The sequence below is a fragment of the Aptenodytes forsteri genome, unplaced genomic scaffold, assembly GCF_000699145.1.
Source record: "Aptenodytes forsteri isolate BGI_AS27 unplaced genomic scaffold, ASM69914v1 Scaffold237, whole genome shotgun sequence".
Taxonomy (NCBI): domain Eukaryota; kingdom Metazoa; phylum Chordata; class Aves; order Sphenisciformes; family Spheniscidae; genus Aptenodytes; species Aptenodytes forsteri.
In genome coordinates, this window is record NW_008794451.1 from 2,651,166 (window position 1) to 2,677,275 (window position 26,110).

At 36.7% G+C, this 26,110-nt stretch overlaps 1 protein-coding gene across 1 annotated transcript in view; it reads left to right on the top strand.

Moving 5' to 3' along the window:
• Positions 1 to 26,110, top strand: part of EVI5 (ecotropic viral integration site 5) — a 77,821-nt gene that overhangs the window by 29,202 nt on the left and 22,509 nt on the right. The window contains exons 14-19 of the mRNA XM_009290468.2: positions 1,152 to 1,286; positions 3,472 to 3,612; positions 4,149 to 4,307; positions 6,033 to 6,179; positions 11,530 to 11,625; positions 24,434 to 24,529. Of these exons, the coding sequence (XP_009288743.2) occupies positions 1,152 to 1,286; positions 3,472 to 3,612; positions 4,149 to 4,307; positions 6,033 to 6,179; positions 11,530 to 11,625; positions 24,434 to 24,529 (774 nt within the window). The remainder of the gene's footprint in view (positions 1 to 1,151; positions 1,287 to 3,471; positions 3,613 to 4,148; positions 4,308 to 6,032; positions 6,180 to 11,529; positions 11,626 to 24,433; positions 24,530 to 26,110) is intronic.

Here is a 26,110-nt window from a genome sequence, read left to right on the forward strand (position 1 = left end):
GATTTCAATGTTCTTTTTTTTTTTTTTTTCTTCTGAACTAGAAATTTAAATGCTGGTTTAGGATGGCCTCGCCTGTCAAGCAAGTCTGACAATCTGTGGTGAATTTCAAGTCATTTTAAAGTGACCCAAGAAAGAAATAAAATGTATTTTGTAACTATTGACTGGAGGAAAAAGTTAAGTGGGGCTTTTGAATACAAATGCTTAGTATGACTTCAGTTGGATGTATCTGTTGAAAGATGCAGTTTCATGAAATTGTGCTTTAGCAAGTGAAAGGTTAGATCTCACTTTTAATTCCGGCTAATCAACAGTCAAGAAATAAGTTAATGGTGAATTAACTTACTTGAGCAGGACTGTGGGTTTTTTCCCTTCCTCCTGAAGTTTGGAAAGCGTGACTTTCAAGTTCTGAACTGCTGTTTTATTACTGAGGTAATGTGTTTGGGTGTGCAAAGCTGGCTGGGGGATAGTCTTGGAGTAAGTCCTGTATGGAAAGAACCAAATTTCTTTGTAGCTTGGGCCTATGCTGCCTGTCTAGAAGGGGCTATACTGCTACTTGTGCCTGGATTTTTCTCATAAATCCACAGGGCTTGCGCTAGAAGGGAATCTCAGAAGGAATACGTATAGTGTAAGCAAATGAGAGCCAAGGGTTGGAGTGGAAGAAAGGGGCAAACCAAAGTGATTGTGCATTGAAGCATACATGGCTTTATTTTAAATTCAAGACTATGGAAGGCTTCTGTTGAATCAGAGTTTAAGTGAGTAGGGATCAAGAGAGATACTTGTATTAACCTTGTAATTAGCTAGTCTTTCCTAAGCATCTTTTTCTGCATATCGCAGATCCTTTGAGAATTTTTCAGTTTGGGTAACAATGAGAGAAAAGTGTGAGTTGTTGCTCATCAGTACTAATAGGGGTCTCAGTTTGGTCTTACACATTTGGCTGTATGGAGGTGCAGAGAGGTATAGCATTAGGGTTCTTATTGTTAGCAGTCTGGATAGACATGTTAGTAGACTTGTATAAGGTAAGCACTTGTGTTGACCTTAAGCTAGTATTCCTAATGTTAAGCATTTGAATGTACTTTTCACTCCAAATCTGGCATATAAAACCCCTTTCAAACCATCTGTGCTTCATACTAAACATATTTCTGCAAACTTTGTAGCATAAATGCAGTTCACGATACAGTGAAGACTTTGTGCTACAGCTGGAAAAAGAGCTGGTCCAAGCCAGGCTGAGTGAAGCAGAATCCCATTGTGCCCTGAAGGAGATGCAAGATAAAGTTCTAGAGATGGAAAAGGTAAATCAAACCAGGACCTTCTGTATAAAATAGCACTAGAAACAGAATACAGGTCCCTGTAATTCTTTGCATAACTGTGCTCTAGAATCTTCTCTTCTATGCTTTCATGACTGCAAGATGCTTTTCAAACCTGAAGTTAATATAGCAAAAAACCTAAGATCTGTTTGCACTGGGAAAGGTTTGTGCAGAATAGATCACTTTTCTCCTGTTCCTGAAGCCCACTGCAGTGGAAAACTTGGCTTCCGGTGGAGTCTACAGTAAACATCAATTGTTTTGAAATTACATCCTGCAACAAGAGCAGTAGGCTTAGGGTGAGCACTGAGGTGATGTGAAACTAAATAGTTTGGGAGGGGAGGAGAGAAGAGTTCAAAATTCCCATTCCCAGGTCTTGAGTTCTTGAGTGTCTCTGACTTTGTCCCGTTATGGGCAGGGAAAGAATACCTCCACTGTTCAGTATCAAAGTCTCTACTGCTTTTTGGGTGCCATCCCAGCTTGTAACTTACTGATGCCAGAGTTCGAGCTGTACTCAAAGGAACTGTCAAACATTTACCTTTCTTCAAAGAAAAACCTAACTGCATAATAAAATACAAAAAAAGGAAAGGAAAAAACGCACTAATTGACCTAAAATGAAGCACGCTCTTCAGATCCTGTTGTATTGGCTTTGGAAATTGTTTCCTCATGGAAACTTTAAAGAGCTGTATACTCAGGAATGTGGCCAGAACTTACTAGCTAATTAGATTAACCCACTGGAGTCAAGATTTTATTTTTTTAATTATCTGAGGGGCTTGAAGGGAGTCTGACAGGCTAGTAGTGTGGTAGTTTTTACTGTACTGAACATTGGTAAGAATACAGGATCTAAGGTACTTTTCAAAGTTCAAAAAGAGACTACTTATTTACTTAACCTTCATCAGCATGAAGATGGCATACATTGAAAACTGAAATGTGAAGAAAAACTGGAGCAGTGGGGAAAATTCCAGTGTACCAGACAAACCCAGATGTAAAGTAGTATTTCAGTCTGTCCATAGTGAATTTAGGCACACGAGAAAGTGTCTGAAGTTAACTCCCTCAAATGCCTATAAATACAGCTCTTTACTGCTGTTAGCGATATGTCGTGTAATCTGGGAAAACTATGCTCAGTAACCCAAGACTTGCATGGCTATACTGAGAGTGATGTAAACATTCAGAAACACACCCTATCACTTCCTATATTTGCCAATACTTGGAGCCCTTGATTTGAAACAGAGATGCTAATAAATGGCTGTTGTGCTGTGTTCTGTTAATGTTAATAATGTACTTTACTCTCAAGAAAACCTGGCAACTGTCACAGTATTACACATCTACAAAAATAGTTGATTTTGCTGAAAATTACTACTGAGAAATACAGTAGAAGGTGATGAAACACAGTTCAACTTTGAATATTTGGTGTCCAATGATTTGATGTAGGGATATTGTAGCTAGGCAGACTATGTCCTTTTTCTTCCCCTCTGTTTCTTTCCCAGACTTCCATAATTATACTTCCGTCACTGTTTTACTTTCCTCAGGTCACTCCTGCCATGTGTTTTCCTGTTCTCTGTTTCGCTTTCTCTAGTCTTTCTACTTCTTCCTCATGTGTTTTTGTGAACATTTGTGTACTTTCATCTGCAAGACCTTTTCTTGACTGGTTGTTGTTTATAAATATTAATGGATGGTTCCTTTGTCAACATCTTTTCTGCTTGTCAAAGGCAGATGACCTAATTCCCAAAAAATTAATTTCCATTTATTATTTTTCCTGTAAGTCTAAATAAAAGTTCTAACTCTACAGGTACAATTTCAGTTCCTCATTTGCTTTACTTTTATCAACAAGCTCAAAATCTTTCAGATTTCCCTCCATATTTTTGATGATGTGTGAAAAATAGTGTAAATAATGCTTTGTTAGGGATACCATCCGGGGAAATCTGGAAGTCAAAATACCTAGAACTACCTTGTCAACTCTTTTTCTGTAGTTGGCAGTTGGAAGATACTTACTCACACTTGCTATATCCAGGAACTTAGATTTTTGAGGGATTTTTTTTTTTTTGCAAGGGATGTGTAATTAAGAAAGTTTGGTTAGTAATAAGAGTTATCATTCCATGTCTATTCTTGGAGTGGGTCTCACTAAGCACAATTGTATTCAAATACATATTTAAGAGGATGGTCCTTGTTGCAGAGGAACAGCTCTCTCCCTGATGAGGAGAATGTTGCTAGACTACAAGAAGAACTGATTGCAGTAAAATTAAGAGAAGCAGAAGCTCTGATGGGTCTCAAAGAACTACGGCAGCAAGTCAAAGATTTGGAGGAACACTGGCAGGTATGGGTAGCAATACACTTTTAACAATTTTTATTTTCAGTGAATGATGATAAAGCAAAAGACTATGAAATTTTGAGATGTAGAGATCAAGCAGAAACTAGTGATTGTGGATCAAGCCACTGAGGTGGGAAAATCTTTAAATGGAGCTGCCACAAGAAACTTCACTTCAAATGCATGTTAGAAATGGGTCCCCAGTTGTTATAGATGGCAGAGAGCCTGTGCTACCAGCTAACCATTCTGGTGGAAAGGAAGTACCTGATCAGTACTTCTACTTCACTAAATGTTAATAAGGGCTAGAAATAGGCAAAAGTCTCAGGATATGCTTGCAGTTCACTGACTTATGTAGTTGGGAACAACTGTATTCAGCTTTTTAATTGTCTATTTTTAAAACTAGGAAGTTTGTCCTAAAACCTAGAAACCCATCCAAACAGGAGCACTGTGGCAACTTGTCCCCATATAACTCTGAGACCTTAAATGAAATAAGGGAACACCAGGAAAGATCAGGCATTATCAGCAATGGCATGCTATTTTTCTAGCGTCATCTAGCTCGTACCACTGGAAGATGGAAAGATCCTCCCAGAAAAAACACAGTGAATGAGCTACAGGATGAGCTGATGACAGTCCGATTGAGAGAAGCAGAAACTCAGGCTGAACTGAAAGAGACGAAACAAAGAATGATGGAGATGGAAACACAGGTATGTTATTGAACACTAGCATGTGTGAATTGAGCTGAATGCTGGCAAATTGGTGTCAAATGGTAGATATCCGGTGATGATCTTTTACCATCTACAGGTATGACTTTAGTTCCAAAATGTGCTTTTTTAATGCTGTTAGACTAGGAGGGAGAATCTAGCGCATACAGTCCAACTTACTTTAATGTCTCTTCTTTAGTCTTTTCCAGGACTAAGCTTTCTGCATTTCTCATTTGGACTAATTGGTAGACTCTCTGAATGTGTGTGAATCTTAATTCATTAAATTGTAATTGGTATAACAACAAAAGTACTTTTAAGGTGTTCTAAATTTCACAAACCTAATTGACAATTCTGATAATAGTAATTCTAATTCTTTAAATGGTAGTGGTTTCTTTCTTCTGGTGAAATTGCCTATACTAGATTATCCACTGAGGTCATGAATCTGGTTACTAAACTGTGGATTCTCAGCAAAACAGCTGTATGTTGTCAGATTTTTTTTTAGCAGAACCTTTAATTTCATGTGCCAGAAAAGAAAAGCATGATTCACCATTGCTGAGATTTGTGCAGAAAAGACAAAAATAACTTGTCTGCCAACATCTTTTTTGTTTAACTAGGGAATAAGTTAAATAATTTGTTATTAAGCAAACAAATCTGAAATGAAAGTGCAGTAAAGTTGGTGAGTTCATATTGGCAAACTCTCAACTGAGTCAATAAACACAATGTGCTGTTGATTGAGAAGGATTTGTAACAGGCTTTTGAGAAATCTTCCCATGAAATACCTGCTAAATGTAACTGTTACTTGAAAGAGACCTGTGCATCCAAAAGGCTAAACAAACAAAAAGCTGCTTTACTGGACAAGCTTCAGCAATCTCAGAAACCAGGAGAGCATGTAAGAATGTGCTACTGAAGAGAGATGAGCTAACTGCAAGGCGCATGATGGCTTATTTCTGACAGAGGCACCACTTTTTCTATACCAACTGAATAAAAGTTTCCTCTTGCCTTAACTTTTAAAATGTTCATTGAAGTGTTAATACTGTTTTATACAGTTAATGTGTGCTTTTGTTGTTTTTTCCCCATCTGTGTATTTATTTCAGTCAGTAGGGGGCACAGGTATCCTGCTGTCTGGATTACATGTATTAAAATCACAAGACCTTTAGGTACTTCTCACTTCAGTGTTAGGCATCGAGTCTTTGTATATGTTTATGCAGTTTACTATCATTTGACAGAAATGCGGTGGTTCTTGTGTTGTGTACTGGTCTATGCACAGCTTCATATAAAAATGGTGTGATGTACTAATGCACTGATCTCAATTAAGGTGCCATGTTACTTTCAGGAATTCACTGGACAGAGAAATGTGCACATAGTATTTCTGTCATACCTGATGTTTCTTGGACGCATCAGCTTGTTGCTGCAGTTGGGATACAAGTTCACAAAATCTTTGACTCACCTAAGCAAGAGAGTGGGAAAAACAGATGTACAGGACCTTTGCAATAATGTTCTTACAATGAATCATCTGTTGTTTGAGAACAATTTGAATATCCTGGTCATAAACTAAATGTCATGCAAACTTTTCTGATTACACTTAGAAAATTCAGAATGCTTTGTCAGCAGAAGTTTTTTACCGTAAATGATCTATAAGTCTTTCTTGTCAGACTTCAGGGAGTTAAATTAATATCAAAGATCTTTCCTTAACATGCATTTTCTTTCCTTTTTTGTCATAAATTTCAGAATCAGATCAATAGTAACCATTTACGAAGGATGGAGCAAGAGGTTACCAACCTACAAGGGAAGGTACAGTATCTTTCTGCACAGAACAAAGGACTTCTTGCTCAGTTGAATGAAGCAAAACGTAGACAAGCAGAGATTGAATGCAAGGTAAACAATATCATGAATAGACTATTTGTGTGCTAATGTATATGTACTCTCTAGTCTTCTATTGTTGGATAGAATTGTGTCTTAATTGAGAAGTAGAAATCACAAACCCCAAACTTTCTTTTACTGATTTGACAATATCATCTTGAATTTACCATCTCAGAAAATCACTTGAGGTTTTGACAGAAGTGCTTCTTTGTGGTCCCACAAAGATAAACTTTTACTTTAAAGTATGGTTCTACTCAGAAAAGTGTCTGTGTATAATACGTAAAAAGACACTCTTACAGAACAGATTCTGATCACTGTGTGCTCTGATTGTCTTTAGTGATAGAAGAGGTTCATTACTTCAACACTGACTATTATGGCAGAATTAGTTTAGGTTCAAAAAAAGGGAGTAAAAGTAGTGTTTGAATGGAGAGGTGTACAGAAGGGAGTGTTACAGTAGTCATTTCCTAATAGTAACCAGACTTTAAGGGGACAGCCTGAAAACATTGGGCAAAAGATCAGTTTTTATTATTGTCAATGCACAAAAGAGAGCCCAATCTAATGTCTGAATCTCAGATTTAATTAGTTAATTTTGTAACTAAATCCATAACTGATTTCTAATAACTTATGTCTTCATAACTTGTGCACACATAATGTGGACAAGAAATAAAGGATAAGTCTTTCAAGCTTTTTTCTCAAAACTTGGATGAAAATGCTCCTGAAATTGCTACTGATATTTACTTCAAAAAAGGGCAATATTAGTTGATAAATCACTATAGAAGACATTACTTGCTAGAGACATGAAAACAACTTTTTACTGAAATCTTATTTCCAAAAGATGTATGAATAGTCTTTTATAAAATCAGCTAGCACTGAACAGTCAGTAATTTCTAAATAGGATACTTATTAGTATGTTAAAAATAGTACTGAGATGAAAAATCAGACTACCATTTATTAAACTGTGGCTGTGAATTTGCCACTTGAGAGCAGATGCTGTTATATAATTTGTTGTTCGTGATCACATCTTAGTTTTGCCCTTAATGTAACCAAACCTTTTTTATGTGCGCTACTTGTTTCTGTTCTCATTCATGCAGAACACTGTTATTGGTTGAGTGTTTGTTTTTCAATTTTATCCAATATACATGCATTTTGCCTGTAACCCCATACGTACCCCAAAGACTGCGTTAACTACAATTCCATCAAATGCTTCTGTGGACAATATGAATCAGGAGTGTAGTTTGGGTGGTTTACTGTTGTCACTTAGCCTGCAGATGAAATGACATCCTTATTAATATGCATTGTTTTGCTATAATACCACACTTCCCAGTTTTTACAGATTTTCATTTCTTCTTGTAATTTCTTTTCTCTAAGGTAATGAATAAATCTAGGCAATTTAATTGTGTAGTGAACTCTGATCTTGTGTTCGTTACTCAAAGCCATAGTGTGTAATTTGTAATTGGCAATTTCTTGCTAGTTTTGCCTTAGTTATAGTTCTTTCAGCAAAATGAAGCTGGTTTGTCTTGTTGTTCAGTTCCATTTTAAAGAAATTTAAGAACAGTAAATAACTGACATGTACTCCAGGTATTTCAGGTTTTTTTAGGTTTTCATTTTTCTTGCTGTCTTGCCAGTTCCATTTGTTTCCAATGGAACCTGAATCTAAAGTGTGGTGAAGACGTAACTTCTACTGACTCATCAGACTCCATCACAAGCTTTTAGGAAACAAGCCACTGAATCTTATCTAGAAGAAATTGCTTCTATTGACTGGTTTTTGTTCACCATAATCACTGATTTCCTAAGTGCTATTTTTTTTAAATGCTGAGATTATTCTTATTGATCTTTTTTTAATAGTCACGATCTTGGTGACATGTCTTTTCCTATAACCCATAACTGTTTTGTTTGATTGTTTTTTGATACTGAAGGTCCTCATTAATCCTTAAGAGATTGAGAGGGTGTAGTCAATATTCTGGAGTTTTTATGTTGACTATAAAAAGAGTAGTATGTCTTTAACCTGACTAATGAGTTAATATACATGACTGTTCTCACTGCGATAATTTGCTTGGAAAGTTATGTTCTAACATGGGTTAGAGAAAAGTGTGGTGGTAATGGACAGAGCACCAGTCATATTTTTTTAGACGTTCTCTGAAAGTAGCAGTGGTCAATAGCCAGTGAAGTAGTGGTACTGACATACAGTAATTAGATCCTGAAACTTGTTTTGCAGTCACTGATAGGAAAAAGATTACAGTTTACATTGTAACATGTTTTCCAAGTTGACATTTATGATATAAAATTAAATATTACCAATTTTGATGCACATACGTTGCCTGGAGTTCTGCTGTTTAACTGTGTGCTAGACTGACTTCTTGGAATGAGGCTTAGTATAATACCATATAGACTCCTGTACTGTTTACATACACAAGGTTTTTTTGCTAACTGCTCACGTTTAACTTGTTGGAAACAACCTTTCTCCAATGTAGTTTCCCTTCATTCCCTTTTCCCTCTACCTCTGACATTTGTCATGAACTTTCATTGTGACTTTATTTTCTAATAATCTATACAAACAATTCAGCAATGTTTTACAGATTAATAAGAATGCTGTGTCATCAAAAAGATTAAGCCATGTTAAACAATATACACAAGTTTAAATATTCTCACGCTCCTTAAATGGGACGTAATTTGGTGTTGAACTTCCTATTGCTGTTTCAAACTCATGAAAAACTTTTCAATTTTAAACTCTAACTATATGATAATACACAGTTAAATGAAAAATGAGAGGCTATAAAAATCCATTGTCCTTTGACAGTTGATTTGTAAGGACTGTCGTTCTGTTTCCTGTCCCTTGCTCTCCACATTCAAACTACTGGAAGCATGATTTTTAGCTTAATCTAAGTTTCATGCCAAATGCTTTCACTTTTTCTTGTTATAGAAGAGACTATTTTAAGTTCCTTTCTCCCCACCTCTATACGCCAATAAATGAAGGAAATACCTGCTTGCGATTGTTTAAGGTTATTTCACTGTGTGAGGAAAAGAAGATTTTAATTTTAAAGTGAATTTAAAGAAAAAAATAAAGCTGATATCAAGTAGAAAGCGAAACATTGTTACACTTGCAAGCCAAAACCTTGCAATGTTACTGGCTTTGCTTATGCTAACTAGGTTTAGAAGACACCAGCATATCCCATGGCTACTATGTGAGGCATATGTTACAAGTGTGAAGGGCTAGCCTCCAGCAATAACAGAGGACTTTTCATACCTACAGTCCTTCCAGAAGCAGGTTCAGTATCTGTAACTTTACTAAATAGTGTTGCTACCAACTTAGATTTGGCTTGCAATACAGATAATAGCAGGTAGCTTGAATTGAAAAGACAGTACTGCAGTGTAAATATCTGAAATAAAGCTATTTAATATGTTACTGAAACAACAACTTTGTATTCAAAACTGATGAAGAAAGTTTCAATAATCTTTCAGGTAACGTCATGGAGCAATGCAGAAAATGCTAAATTTTTGTAGCACTAAATATTTTTAAAAGTTCTACCTTGCATCTCCTTAAATCTAGCAAGTTTGTTATTCCTGATTCCATTAGAAACTGATGTTTGATTTGTTTCTTCCTATTGTTTCAAGTCATCCGAAATCATGCTCTTTTACTTCTGTCACTACAACTTGGCTAGGTAGCAATATTTCTACTTGAAGAGGTGTATCAAAAAAAGACACATTTGGATTTTCAACTCCTCAATTGTGTTTTCTATGCAGAAAGAGCTGGTACATTATTTCTGGAGCTTGTATTTTTCTTTAAAGAATAGCTTAAAATACATAAGCAGAAATTAAATTTTTTGTAGCAAGTTGCATCTCATACCACCTGTATGGCAACTGTTTTCTGTCCCTGGTGTGTACTGTTATGTTTTTCCTGCTTTATCTGACTACTGCTTCTACAGCAAGGACTTAATTTCAAATTGTTTCCTGAAACACAGCACTGATCTTTCTAATCAGTTTTGCGAAAGAATTTACAACATAAGATTTGTGCCCCCGCTCCAGTCTTGTCTTTCCTACCATATCAGCTTTTGTGGTAATTATTGAGAACATGCTCTGTTTCGGAGATAAAGCATCAGTGCCATCTAGAGCAACACTATTGACTCATCTCAGATGCCAAAGTCAAACCAAGCTGGTCTGTTCTTTAGCTTTCAGTTAAATACATGCAATCCTGTGGACTTGTGGGTTTGGCTTCTTTCGAGCAATCGTGCAGCAGAATTTAGCAATAATGGCTAAACTTGGGCTAGCACATGATGGATTCCTCTGAAATGGACTCCACTGATTACAAATGCTGTTAATTGGATACTGTAGAAGCTGTACCTTCATTACAGGGATCTTTTTTCAAACAAACAGCACGTTTTCAAGTAGCTACCATAGATAAGCTTTGGCATGTTCAATTCAGTCTCAACCAAACTGTCTAATGAAGGGTGGTTAAGTACTGTCAGTTTGAAGCACGCATTAAAATAACTGAAATACTGGAACTGACTTACAGTAACTACAGTTCGCAGTTACACCAGTCTGCCATAAAAGTAGGTGTACCTCAGCCTAGTCTGTCTCTTCCCCAGAATTACTTGCACTCCAGCTGAAAGTATTGCTCACTCAATATCTATCACTGTTTTCTCTCTGTGGTTGTACCAAGCTGCTGACAATATTAATTGTTTTGTGCTCTGAAGTCCTGAGGACTTGCCTCGTAAAACAGAAATAAGAAAATTTCCTTCTCTCTTGTTCAAACTCAAATTGTCTATCACTTATAGGGAAACTTACAGGTTAAACTTACACTGGGAGTCTGATTGTAGGTTACGGGCATTAGAATTTTATTCTAAACTGTCTTGCAAATCTTTGTTGTATACTGTGACTAAGATAGCTGGACTTAAATGAGGTTGAGAATATCTGTGCTTTTGTGTTTGGTTTTTTTTAATTTATTTTTTTAGACAAAAAGAATGATGAAATAAGTAACTTGTGTGGCTTTGCTGTTTCTTTATATACAAAGTCAAAAGTTGAAGCATGAGTTTTTTGTTGTTACTTTTTCTTAATTTACAATATAACATTTATGGAACACAAGACAGCTGTTTTCTGGACCTGGAAATTGATAACAGCATGTTTTCAAAACTACACAGATATTTTTTAGGTTGTTACAGTTTAGAATTTATATTAGAAGATTACACAGTTCTATGGGTTAAAATTAAATTTGGGTTCTTTAGAATATGCCTTATCAATAGGTACGATATTTCACACAGCAGTGTATTAAGTTTTCTTTACTTACGTAATTTTGGGTAAAAGCAGTGCACAGTAGTTAATCAACTGAAACTGATATTATTTGTTAGCTTCAATCTATTACTTCTTTCAGAGTAAAGAAGAAGTGATGGCAGTACGGCTCCGTGAGGCAGACCGCATTGCAGCTGTGGCTGAACTCCAACAGCATATTGCTGAATTAGAAATACAGGTAACAAGTGATAGCATTAAATGTGTAACTTGATACTGATTACTTTTTGTATTTTGTGGATTTTTTTCTTTCTCCACTTTCTTTCCTTATTAACCTACTGTGAACACAAGGCACTGCTTTGCAAAGTGGGACAATGCTATATTGCTAAATGTGCCTCCTTTGTAAGCAAAGGCCTTAAATCTATCTTGTGGGCATTCTTCTGAGCTGTTAATAATTGCTTCTGTAGAAGCACCATACTACAGGCAACACTCTTTTAAACTCTGACTTCTGTATTTGTTTTTTGTCTTGTAATTAGTAATTTTTACCAATTAATAGATGAGACTGAAAACATCCTCTGTACAAAAAAAATACACACATTTTGATTCCAGCAGCCATTCTTTTCTGTGCTTACTCTTCTGCTATGACCAGTATTGGAGGATTTGTTGTAAAACTCTTACTCCCTTTATGTAAATCCTGAAACCAGGAATGTTATTTACTGCTACCATGCCACTGTAGGATCTGAAGATGCATCCTTTGGCCTCTGTGTTGTTCCTTATGCTTTCAGTTCCTTTTGGAGCTTTCACTGTCCTGTGAACTCACTGCTTCCTTGATGAGAGAACCATAAATGACTGTTCTTTATATTTTCTTGGCTTTGAGAAATCATGATGTCTTGCTGTAGTCTGTCCTTCCTATACTCATATACTGTTGTCCTGTCTGAACGTTGCTGCATCTATCTGCAAAGGTTTACTTGGTTATCTGAGTTACAGGCTACAAACTCTCTAGTTTACCTTCCCCTCCTCCCTGCCCCCCAGCCTGGTATTGCTAGTGTCTGTCTTCCCTCTGAAATCTTTCCTTCAAGGTGATGATTTTACTGTATTGTGTCAAAGCCTTCTTTTCCCTATGATTTCTCAACTGCTTGCATCTTTTTCATCTCTTCATATATAGAATGTACAAATAAATTTAATGGAGCTTGCATCAAAAACTTTCACTTTGAATATTTTTCCTCTAGTGCAGCAGGCACTAAATTTATTAAAAGATAAAGTAATCGTTTCTTTTAATCACGTAATGCTTAGATAATGCTGTGATCAGTACATTAGAAATACTTAGATAAGTACAGTAAGCATTGCATATGAATCATTTATCATCTACTAAGATAACAAGAGAATAGGTGAGTTTAAGTCAATCTTCTACTCACGTGTTAGCATTTTACTAAAACAAAAAAAAAGGAAAAAAGTTTAAAGGTTACTTCAAACAATGTTATTTTGTAGGTGAGGAGCTGGTACTCATTTTGCATTATTTTCACTTTAGCACAGACTTCAGATGCCATCCTGCTTCCACTGTTTGACTGATACGGGTCTCCCAAAAAGTACTCTAGTCTTGATTTTATGAAATGAAGAAATGGTGAATCCCATAATGATCAGTTGTTTTTTCTGATAGCTGTCATCCAATTAGAATTGTGTTCATTTTTTGATGTAAATACATCTGACTTGGTTTTCTGTGGTTTGACTGATCAAATCATCAGTGCTCAATCATTTTATAGCGCTCTCCTATTCCCTTTCCATATTTGTGCTTAAGCTGTGGGTGTCAGAATTGCACGCAGATTTTCATAATACCTTGTCCTGAGACAGGTAAAGAAGTTAAGTGCAGGAACGTAATCCATCTCATAACTCTGGCTAATACATCCAAGGATTATGCTGTCCCTGTTTTGTCATGATACTGCACTGTCTCATGTTTGGTTGTTTATCCACATCATCTTTCCTTCCTTTTCACAATTACTACTTTGCATGATGCAATCTTTAGTTATGTTTTTCCATTTTTCTCATATTCTAGGTGGCCTCGGTTTTTTGTTTCCTGCTAAAGTGCATTTCAAGTTCCAATCTTTTTGGTGTTCTTAGATGATCACCTGTTAATGATTTCTTGATCTGTAGTCTTTTAGTAAGATTCTTGATTTTCTGCACAAATGAGAATGGCTGTGCTGTCTTTGTATACAGTCTGGAGTATGAAGTCATTCTGCGGCTGTGGTTCATGTTTCTAATTTAATGAGTTTGACCTTTTAGGCTTTTGGTGAACTATTGATCTCAAACTTATACTGACCTGAAATACAACTTCTTCAGTTGTGAAATACAGGTTTCGAGTGATAACTGTATAAAGACATTTAAAACAAAAGTGATTTAGTAGAATTAAGTTCCTCTAATGTCAATTCACTTATTTTTGACACTCAAGATGTGACTTGAAATGCTTTTATTGGGCTGCTGGAGTATGGTCATTCTGCGGCTGTGGTTCATGTTTCTAATTTAATGAGTTTGACCTTTTAGGCTTTTGTGAACTGTTGATCTCAAACTTATACTGACCTGAAATACAACTTCTTCAGTTGTGAAATACAGGTTTCGAGTGATAACTGTATAAAGACATTTAAAACAAAAGTGATTTAGTAGAATTAAGTTCCTCTAATGTCAATTCACTTATTTTTGACACTCAAGATGTGACTTGAAATGCTTTTATTGGGCTGTGACAGATTTTTTTTTTGTAAGATTCTGTAAGCGAATAGATATTTTTATACAACTTCTTCAGTTGTGAAATACAGGTTTCGAGTGATAACTGTATAAAGACATTTAAAACAAAAGTGATTTAGTAGAATTAAGTTCCTCTAATGTCAATTCACTTATTTTTGACACTCAAGATGTGACTTGAAATGCTTTTATTGGGCTGTGACAGATTTTTTTTTTGTAAGATTCTGTAAGCGAATAGATATTTTTGACCAGTGTGTTTTGCCAGCAAATATGAAACTTAAGATCAAAACTTCCTTTTTGGGTACTCATGCTCAAAGGCCTCTGAAACACCTGCACCAAAAAAAAGTAATAATGGAGTTGGAAAGCCTTAACTCCCAAAGCTCGTAAACTATAAAACATGCAACTGATAATACAGCTTAAACAAAAGCTGCTTTTTAAGGAAATTGAAAATCTAGATAACTTCTTCCTCATTGGAGAAAGAGCTGCTTCCCATTCTCTTCCGTTCAGCTTGTCACTGGAATTGGGGTGACCTGATGTGGGGAGCAGAGGGCTTTTAATCTGGACTTGTCTTAATGACTTGAAATGCAATATTTAATACCATAAATACATTTAGCCAGACTTGGAGCATAGGTGTCAGTCTCAAAGTAATTGTGCTTTTAACACGGGACATCACAAATAGGTCTGCTTGTCATACTGTTTCAAAGCTGATAAAGATGAAGGGAGGAAGTTAACTTACCACATAACCTTCCTTTTTTTGAGGGGGATGGTGCTTTTCTAAGAAGCTCTAGGGATTCAGTGCCAGGTCCACATGGTCCATAGCAATGTTTAACCTAAATTGTGCAGTTTTCTTTTAAATGTTCATGTAGGTGTAGGTGCAAGACACTGGTGTTAAATTTGTAACACAGAGTATCACTACTCCCACGTAAGAACTGATCTGATGTTACACACACAAATGCTAGATTTAAATCACAGTTTCTGGGTCACTCTTAGTTTTGGTTAGTAGTAATGACAGAGGGAGAGGGAGATAGAACTCTATCATTCAATAGTAGATGTAATTCTGCAGCAAGGTGTCAGTTTATTATGATGTTAGGAAGTTATTTTTTATATATTCTGAATGTCATCTTATCTTGGTCAGGCATTCAGTTCCTGATGCTAAGCTTTTAAACTTTTGTGTAAGCATATTGAAGTGCAAAGAATAGTCCAATACATGATGGATATTTTTAAACAAAAGAAATGTATGAGTCATTCCTTAGCAAAAATAACACAAAATTGAAGTGTAACTGAAGTTTAACTTATGTTGCATATACGTAAGCCCCAGAAGTGACAAAGAAAAATCCTGAAGTTATGTATAAACAAAGGTTTACTTTGTCAGCCTTTGTTTTCTCCTATATCCTCATTTTTCTCTCACTTGCCAGTTCAGCTTACAAAACCCTTGGGAAGCAAAGATGATTCAGAAGTATTTAGCAGGCTTCTGGGCTTTGAGCAGGACATTTGAGCAAATTATGAACAAATGAAGGATGGATTTTGGATGGCTGGGCTGCTATTTTTTGTACCTCCATGCTGGGGAGAAGCTGTTCTCTTCAATATGATATGTTCTACTTTCTCACAAAGGTTAGAGGTTCACATCCTATAACTAAATGACTTGTTTTGGCCAAGCTACATGCACTCTCTGACCCCTTTTGTCCCATCCTTTTGTAAGATATAGAGAGCCAGGACTAAGGAATGGATATTGTCTCCTGTTACGTCTATAGTCAATCAGCAAAACCTCAGGTTTGTTTCCTCAGGGAATTGTCTTTCTTGTTTTCAGCTGAACTGGTCTGATAGCTTCAAACTGCAACAAGCAAATGCTTTTAACTTCTTAATATAAGCCTTTAAAACCCTATTGCTTTTAGCTTGTGCGTGCTTTCCTAAAGCTGCCAAGAAAAGTCTACTAAGCTTCACTACGCTTCTGGCCTAATAGCAAGTGTTCCTTCTGATCGCGTATGGGCAGTCCTGTTGGTCCCTTGATGTTTTGTTGTTGGTTTGTGTTTTGTTTTGTTTTTTTTTTAAAAAAAAGCTTTCCCTGCAATAGTTGAAGGAAGGACAGACTAAATGAGAGAAAGAGAGGCTTTAGAGAAATTCGGGCAAGGTTAAATCGGTTATAAGCTAGAGACAATTAGCTGGCTGGGGTAAGGAGCACTAGGCCAGTGAAAGTGTAGACAGACTGAGGAAGCAGAGCTGGGTCAGCTGCAGTCTCTGCTCTGCAGTTTAATTCCTCTCCGCCCATTTCTATTCAGGCTGGTGACTTGTAGCATCCTCTTAAAATTATCCATGGCTGGTTTGGGTTGGGGAGGTACAGAGCACACTTGTAATATAGAAAACTGTTTTTAGGTCTGAGTAATCTTAAAGCAAAAACTATAAGAATTTATTCTTCTCTTCGTTAGGTTGATCTGGACAGGGGCTAACATCACTTCCCCCGATGTGTTTCCTGGCAGATTCAGAGAATTTTGTCACACTTACCCTATCTCTAACCATGTCAAAGCTGCTTTGAGAACAACTGTAAAGGAAATCCATGATTGTGCTAGTTCTCTCCCCCACAGTTTAAACTTTTAGCACTATTTCGTTAGAATGAAGCCTTTCTATGACCTCTGTTTAACAACTTTTCCAAGTACTAACTGTTGAGTAAAGAAATTGTTTCCATCTTTTCAAATTACAGGAAATTTTTTTTACTCTTATCAATAGTGGTGTGTGATGTTAGTGATGTGTTTTTTGAAAGTCTAGAATGAGTCACTGTGAAGTCACTGAAAGGACACTAGTTACCACATTTACCCTTCTGAATAAACTTCATTTACATTTTTTAATGCAGTGTCTTTTGCCACAGAGTAAGTATTTAAGAGCCTCCCCTGAAAAGAGGCTGAGACAGATTATTACCAAGTAAATAATTCTAAGTCAGAAAAGATCAAACTAAGTGTGTTAGGGAAATGTCCTACTCTCTAGACCTTTTTAGTAAAGGTGATAGACTGTTATCTGAGGAACAGCAACCCTCTGGTGTGCCTGGATTTTGGCTGCCTATAAAACCATTGGTTTTGTTTTTCTGTTTTTAAGTTCACAGTTATTAAAGTGAAGACCACCCTAGATGCTTTCTTATTATTTAAAATGGCCTACTTTCTTGTTGACATGTATTTCTTTTCCTACTCTGATGTGATCATCAAGAGTGTGTTAGAAAACTTTGCTTGTGCTCCTCTTGGGATGAAACACCTGCAACTGAAATTTGATTACATGGACCTTCTGTATCTTGCACTTAGACCTTTCTTGGTCGAGCAGCAAAAGCAGGCTTAAGGCCTCCAGTGTGTTCCAGGTGGTTTCCAGTGATTGATTGATTTATTTAATATTTAAACTTTGTTTTATCATGACTACTATACTTGATTTTTGGGGGGTACTATACAATAATGGTTTCAGGTATTTAAGATCAGCATTCTTTCAAGCAGTCTGTCCCTGCACTCTTGTGTTGCCAGCTGTGTATCCTGGTCCTATGCTGATTGAGTTTGGAAGGTCTCCGCATGCTCAGTAGTTCTCAGTAGGCATCAGGTGTGTTTCTTGAGACTAGCTGCTGCTTCTTTTGAAGGTACAGAAAAGCTTTTTTTTTTCTTAGAAAGCCAGACAAAGGAGGATTTAAGTATGATACTACAACCATGAATCTCAACTGATACTTTTTTGTGGGCAGAAATTTTCCTCATTCTAAGCAGCAAATTTTTGGGGAACAGATTTTTCTTCTCAGGAGCTCTCAGCGTAGCTCTTAGTATGCATGCAAGTACAGCAGCTCTAGTACTTGAGCAGGATGAGAGGTGAGAGCTTCCAAAACTGAAGGGGCCTAAGTGAGTTCTGGTTTAGCAGCTGCTTTTTTGATCTGTAGGGCTCACTTCCTGCTTCACTGCCCATGCTACTCCCTCTATACACAACCTCTGAGGCAGGAGCTTGGATTGCGTGTTGGCTGCTTACGCTGTTACAAGTACCTTTTCCTTGAGCAGAGGTGATACCTGGCCAGTAGGGTGTTTGTTTCCCTGATACAGGGTTTTCTAACCCTGTTAGTGCTGGTGGAGCTGGTCTGTTGGAAGAGACGATACGACTGGGGGGAGTTATTAATCTTCAAAAGCAGCGAAATCGAGATGATGGATCTTTAATTACATTGTAACACCAACTGGCATTACTTTTCGAAAAACCCTTCTGGGAAGAGAAGGTAGGCACTGCAGTGGTGCCAATACGCAGGAGCAGTACCCCAGGGAAATGGATGTAGAGATTCATTCACGTATGACGGTGGGTTTTTTAAACAAAATCCCTAGATTCCAGAATTGGCTAGCTTTCATTATTTTGCTGTTCTGATAATACTCACACTTTGCTTATTGATGTTACCTGCCTTTTTCACTGTATATTCATTTTAAACTTAATGGCTATTATTTGCCTAGAGACCAGCTATTCTTCCTGGTGTCGTGATCTCCCCAAATACCACAGATTTTCTGTAATAGTGCTCCCCCTCAAAAAAACCAAACCAACAACCCACATCCTATGTATATAATCTTAGATGTTTAAAAAAACCCATGAAGAGAGAGATTACTAATTGCTTATGCTATTTCCTTTTAAAAGGTGTGATGTTCATACCTTAATGACTTTTAAATTGTAAGTGGAGTCTTAACATTCACTTTTGAACCAGTACAGTTGAACTGAGTGTTTTCTTCAGAAGTACAAAACTACTCAAACACAGTAGTACAAAACTATTCAAGCACAGCATAAAACCAATACCGAGTGAAATGCCCGGTTCCTACTGAAGTAAATGCTACAATAGGAAGCATTCAATTAAATTAACTCAGGCTACATGAAAGCAATTTAATTTTTCTTATGTCAGTGGGGCTGTCTAGTAATTTATGGTGCAGCCTCACCTTGAATACTGTGTGTAGTTCTGGGCCCCACAATTTAAGAAGGATGTGAAGGTCCTTGAATGCATCCAGAGGAGGGCAACAAAGCTGGTGAAAGGGCTGGAAGGGAAGTCCTATAAGGAGCAGTTAAAGACTTTGGGCCTGTCTAGTTTGGAGAAAAGGAGGCTGAGGGGTGACCTCATCACTCTTCTTACAGCTTCCTGAGGAGGGGAAGTGGAGAGGAAGGTGCTGATCTCTTCTCCCTGGTATCCAGTGATAGGACACATGGGAATGGTTCAGAGCTGTGCCAGGGGACGTTTAGGCTGGACATTAGGAAGCATTTCTTTGCCAAGAGGGCGGTCAAATACTGTAACAGGCTTCCTAGAGAGGCGGTCGATGCCCCAAGCCTGTCAGTATTTGAGGCATTTGGACGATGCCCTTAATAACATTCTTTAACTTGGTCAGCCCTGAAGTGGTCAGGCAGTTGGACTAGATGATCGTTGTAGGTCCTTTCTAACTGAAATAGTCCATTCTAATTTAATGGAAACAGAAACCCTTAGATTTTAGGTATTTTAAAAAATTGAAAGTTAAAGCCAGATTCAGAATATAGAAGGGCCTTGAGCAGGGCAGTCAGCTCCCTTTTTTCCTTGGTGGTTTTACAGAAGATGGGGTTTATGTCCTTTGCCCTTGAACACCCTTACCATTTAAGAGAGTTGACATTAATTTGTTTTAGCTGTGAAAGACTTGCCAAATCAATCCATCCTAAAAGCATGTATTTTCCAGCACATCTGCATGGCTCAACACTTGAAGCAAGAAGCTAGCAATAATAATAATAGTAATACTAGGATTGACAAGAAAAGGATATCAAGAATGTCCTGAATGTGGGCTCCAGCCTCCCTGGCTACTGGGGTTGGACCATGGAGAGTGCAGGCTTCTGTCCTTTGGGCAAGTAGCCCTCTATTCCCCAACTCAAGTTCTCCTTTGATCTCAATAGTTGAGCTTCCATCTGCCATAGCTGGTTCTTAGGCTGAGGTGGCTGAGGCCAGACAAGACTTAATCCAGACAAGACTGATTTCTTCCTGCCTGAGCCTAGAAACCTTTTCAACATATACTGTTGGACCCTTAGGAGGAGAAATGAATTAATCTGTTCTTTAGAGGGTTATGATACCTGGATGTAAAATGAAGGATGGCAGCAGTAGAACAGGAAGAATGGAAAACATGCATCTCCAGAGAAGCAAATGAATGATAGTAGTTATTTCTGGAAGATTATTATCTTCAGTTGTCCTGCAGTGCATCAACTAACTAAATAAATGCAACAGCCATATCCTGCAGATAGTGGGCTGAAGATGAAATCTGCAAGAATCCATCAGTGTTATTGTCTAAGGTCCTTACCTTTGTTTCAGTTCCATTCAGTACTTGTTGTATCTTCACTTTTCAGTTTGTCCCTCTTTCATGTCACTTGCAACCTAGCTAATTCCCTGTCCCTCTATTTCTTGGCCAAGTTTAGTTCAGATTCTGAACTCGGAACAAATGGTAACTCTGATGTTAATCTCAGTTGCCTCATGACTAGATCAGTCTCAACAGTTAGAAATTGTATGTATGTAATATGGTATTATATTTGAAACCGAAAAATCCAAGGTGAAGCTGCTCAAGCCTTCTTAATTAAGCTACTACATGAAACATGAACAAAAAATCCTTTGTGCATTTTCCATGTGTGTTGATACATGTTTGGAGCATGAGTGTGCTTGCTGTCTCTGGGGCTTTCACCAATCACAGTGGCATATAGCTGTGCTTTGGCACTAATCTAATGTCATCTAGAATTATGATGTACAAGTGGGAATCTAACCTGCATGGGGGCAGAATATAGGCTTTGTTTTGCAGTGGTGGAGGTTTTCACTATCTCAAGATGCACATGCACTGACAACACTCCTTAAAAGAGACTTTAGGATGATATTAAGATCACTTGATAAAAGCAGTAAGAAATAGGTTTTTATGATAATCAGGAAGTAATAGATAACGTGTCGTATAATCTAGGGTAGGTTGAGAAGCAAATCTAGAATGACAGAATTTTTGGGAGAAAGTATTTGTCTTTGACAGATACCAACAGATAGTAGAGAAAGCTGTTAATATTGCCTTCTGTGATCTTAAAAGGAACTGCCATGTTGAAGTTTTTCCTGCCAACAATTTTTCTTTTTGACTTCTGTCAAGCTGCCTTAATGAAAAACTAGTGTTAAAGAGTATTACTACCAAATTTAAGTTGTTCACATTAAAATTTGCCTTTGATTAACAAATGCTCATCAGAAGCTGGAAATTGCTAGAAAGTAACCTGAACTTAATGCAAATATGAAATGTGTCTGGAAAGTGAAACAATTTTGCAGATCATAGTAATAATTTGTACTTGTATGAAAATAAATATATGTATTGATGGAAATAACAATCTCTTCTCACAGTTTTAAAGAATGTTGGGTAACTTAAAGAAAATAATCTGACTGATAAAACTACTTTTTATAAAATAAATGTTTTGGTTCATTTGAAATATGTAAACTTTCAGCTGTCTACTTATTATTTATTCTCTAAATCAAATGATTTTTGGTAAGAATTAAAAAATACTAATGCTATAGTGTCTGACCCCTGCATGTTTTCCAGTGGTTTCCTACTGCACCTGCATGAGTGTCTTTTAAATAACTAAATTAATGGCATGATCAACTTAGCTTATTAAAAAAAAAAAAGTAGAATATATCTTTGCTGTTGCTCAGAGAGATGAACAGCAGCTATGAAGAAGACTCTGATACCTTGTACTAAAATTTCTCCTATGTCGTCCTTCCAATTTACCCACTGTAGACAGACTTCAACTTATAGAACATGGGCTTATTTAGTAGCTAGAAATATCTTATTTCTGTTGCAGCCAGTTAAAAGGATCAGCTTCTGACCTCTAGTGTTTTGAATGTTGCAAGAGGAAGTTACAGCATGACTTTTCTTTGAAAAGTATGTTTGTAGAAAATGACATTGCAGGGTTCCTTTTTTGTTCTGAATGCATTTTTGTGAATTGTCAGCTCTACAAAATCTGTAAGTTCTGAAAGGAAAACTGAAACTTTTTTGCCCTTCACTAATAATGAGGATCTTGCAAGCCAGGCTTACACCCTACATTCAGCTCCAACTGATTGGAGCTAGAGTCAGTTCTTCCATGAGCAAATTTACATGTCAGATTATTCTGTGATATCTGCGTTAACTTTACAGTGTTATTTATGTAATAAAAAGTAACGATAAAAACACCTAAATATAATGAAAGTCACTCCCAATATGGTATACACTAACAGCTTTTAGCTATTTGTGCTGTGCCAAACTTAAACTAGTAAATGTTACTGTTTCTGCTGTTAGTTTATACCGACTTAACTTGGGAATGCTGGTTTCATGTCCTCTTGTGCATCCAGTTTGAATGTAAGCTCAGCTATTTATTACACTTTCATTTTAAAAGGGCTATGGCACCTATCTTCTATTTATGGTAAAACCTTGCTTTAGTCTTGCTTTTTGATACTATAGTGTATGATTTACATAGTAATTTGGAGTCCATAGAACAAGAGGTTTAAATGCAAAAGTCAGGGTTTGAAACAGAGGGAAAGGATTTAGAAAGCATTTCTCCCATATATTCCTGCTACCACAAGAGATCAGGTCATTCTCGTTGTCTGGAATCTTAGTTTCTGACAGCAATGAAGCTTTTTCTATATACAGATGTAAACAGCATTGTTTCTGGTCTGCAGGTTGTGTTGCTTCTGCTTTGGTTTCTCCAATACCAATAGTCGTCCTTGTAAAGAGAGATGATGGGTTTGTGGGGGTTTTTTTTAACCTATTTAGGACAGGAACAATTCTTAATGTTGTTAATATTAATAATTTTTTTTGTGAATTTGAGCCATAGGTTGCCTTGGAAACTAGGTTCGATATGGAATTATGCATTAAAGGATCTTGTGCCTCCATGTTGCAGATTCTGTGAATTAATAGTGAATGTGACAAAGTTGTTTTTCAAGTAATATTGTAACGCATACCTTGCTGCAAGAAAAACAAAGTCTGAAATTAGAGAAATTGCTTTGAGATTGCCAACACTGACAGAGCTCAAGGTTGTTCTATTCATGCAGCAAAAGGGTTTGGAAGGTGGTATATTGTCCCTCCTCCCTTCTCCCCCAGGACAGAACATGTACCAGGTGTTGATATTTCAGAGGGATGTTTTAAAAGAACCTCTACATTAAAGCTTTTTGTCTTGTATTTTGAAGAACAGTTGACACCTTTCATTCTAAAAGGTATTTAAATTCTGTTTGCAAATGACTTTGAACTTGCCTGTTGTTGAAATTAACTGTTTGCTTACTTCATGTATAATTAAAACTTCAGCAAAATGAGCTACAGGTAGAAAAAAACCCCAGATATTCCCATTCTATTTGTATTTCTGTAATATATTGGTTTTATGTGTCTTACAGTCAAGGTAAAGGTTTATATAAAATCAAGGTGCTTCTGTCCTCTAAAGCTGGTGGCTGCTTCAGAAATTACTCAGCTGGAAAAAAAAAAACCAAACCGCTGCTCTTGACTTACTAGTAGCAAACTGAAGACGTGGGTTGCCTTCTCTACCAAGGCTAGTTATTTATCTCAGACCTGCCAAGTTTGGTTCAGTAATGTTAGGATTCCCTTTAGAGACAAGCTGAAAGTTAGTGTTGCAGGCATTCAAGTGCAGATGATGCCTTCTTGAGCATCTTGAAACTTAGGAGCTGCATTTGGTTGACAAATGAGGGAAATCGCACATTCTTCTTCATCTCTGGCTTTTTTCACTTGCCAATTTTTCTCTGTACCTCTCACAGTATTGGTGCTAGGGGACATACCTCTCTTCACTTATGCTCTCTGGAACTCTTATATGATAAATACCACAATATTTTATATGTTACAACTGGTTTTTTAGGGGAGAAAAAGGCTTGTCATATGTAGTGTTTCCCAGTGCGTGTCCTATAATGCAAGGAAAGAACATGTTTTGTTTACTTGTCACTTGGAGACAAAGGGAAATTCCTTGTTACTAAGTGAAAACTTTACATTAGTAGAAATAATGTACGCTAAGATATGTTCCATATATTGATACTATTCTGTAGGGATGCTTTACTAAATTGCATATGCAACCTCATGTACATTGGATGTGAATTCCACCTGTGAAGCTTTTGTTAATTCTTCATGCTCCTCCATAGAATCCTGCCTGTACTATGGTTGGTATTGAGAGGGTCAACTTGGTTTGAGCTACTGACACCCCTAGATACCTGCTGTAACTTCAACCAGATGAAAAATGCTGGATGGTGTCTGTGAATTGTTCATGACAAAAATATGCAGACAGTTAAAAAAAATTTTTAATATAGTATATCCGTGAATAATTTGAGTAAGGTTCTTTTTTTTTAACCAAAACAGAAAGAAGAAGGAAAAATTCAAGGGCAGCTTAATAAATCTGATTCTAACCAGTACATCAGAGAATTGAAAGATCAGATAGCTGAGCTGCATCATGAGGTAAGTGATAAAATACTACTGTCTCTGATCACTTGCACCTTTTCTTTCATTTGTAGCAGGTTTTGCTTATCTAATAGTTATTACAGCTTCAGTAGCTGATTTTGCGTTATTTTAAATGAATGCAATAAAACTAACTCTTATACATGAGTCTTGCCCTTTGCTTAGTTACATGATTTGACATTAAATGAGATCAGCATTTATGTTCCGTCTTGGTTTTTTCCTTAATTTCATGAGTTGCTCATATTTCACTGTGTTGCATTTACTGCATTTGGAGCTGTGTGTATGAAAATAAGCCCCTTTATGTCTTTATTTGCTACAACTTTTAAGGCTAATTTAGTTAGAAGCTAAACTGCATTTGTGCAAGTAGAAGAGTTCATGTGTAGATTTTTTGGTTCTTGCTGTTGTGAGGATGAATTTTACATGGTAGTATACCGAGATTGCTTAAAGAGAAAAAGGATGCTTGCTTAATATCAGTTAACAGATTTTTAAGTTTTAAACCGCCAAAACCTTCAACCTATGAAATTTCTATCTTCAAACTTCCTTGCTCTAATAGTTGTAGTAACTTTCTGTTAGTTAAAAAGATCAGAAGGTCCTGAAACCAAAATGGCTTACGTAACTACTGTGCTCACTGGCTCATTTCAGTTCATTCTGCACTGTGAAGAAATGTCTTTACCTAATACTACACTGTGTGCAAAATGTCCAGTCATCTTTGCATTGTAGTCTGCTTCTGTTTCCATACGCTTTCTAATACACAGCTCTGACAGTGTTGCTTAAAACCATAGTATCATAGAGCAATACAACCTAATTATTTGTTTGTTGCCTTTTTTCTTTTGTTAAATAAACACATCCTTTATTTAAATGTAGGTAGTGTTGTCATAACAGTCTTAGTGGATTCAACCTTTTAGGACCAATCCCTTGAGAGTTATAACATAGTGGAGGATCTTGGATTGCTGTCTATGCTATAGATTGAGGGTAGTTTCTAGGGCCATCAGTCCAGCACCTTTACCAATCATTAAGCTCACTTAAAAACAAATTTAAAAATCAATAACCTGGCGTTTTCCATTAAAGGACTATAACTAGCTTGCTTTGTTCCTTATGAGAAAGTATGTTGCTTGTAGAATTCCCAGAAAGCCAGGTATTTTGCATATTTTGCGTTATGAATAAATAAGGCACTGTACTGACTTTTTCCTCTGCTCAGTGTAGGTTTAAAATTGTTGCATAATTTTCTCTATACAAGCATTTGTCACATGCCTGGCTGAGCAACTCAATTGTCATGAAGGCATACAATTGTGTACGTGTTTAATGCGTATAAGTTTATGTGAACAGGTTGGAATGAAGTTGAGGTTCATCAGCTCACGGAACAAGGATAATTGAGTAATACCAGTGATTCCTAAACAGTTAAGTCTAGACAAATCTTTATTAGCATTTTAATTTGATTGAAAGAAAATATCAGCTAGGGAGAATATGAATTTCAACAATAGTAGAGTTTGAGTAATTCCATGTAGAAGAGCACTCCTCTTCCAGATGTGTGCTTTGTTGTGGCTTAATTTTTAACTTCCAAACTAGGTAAATGCTATAGGA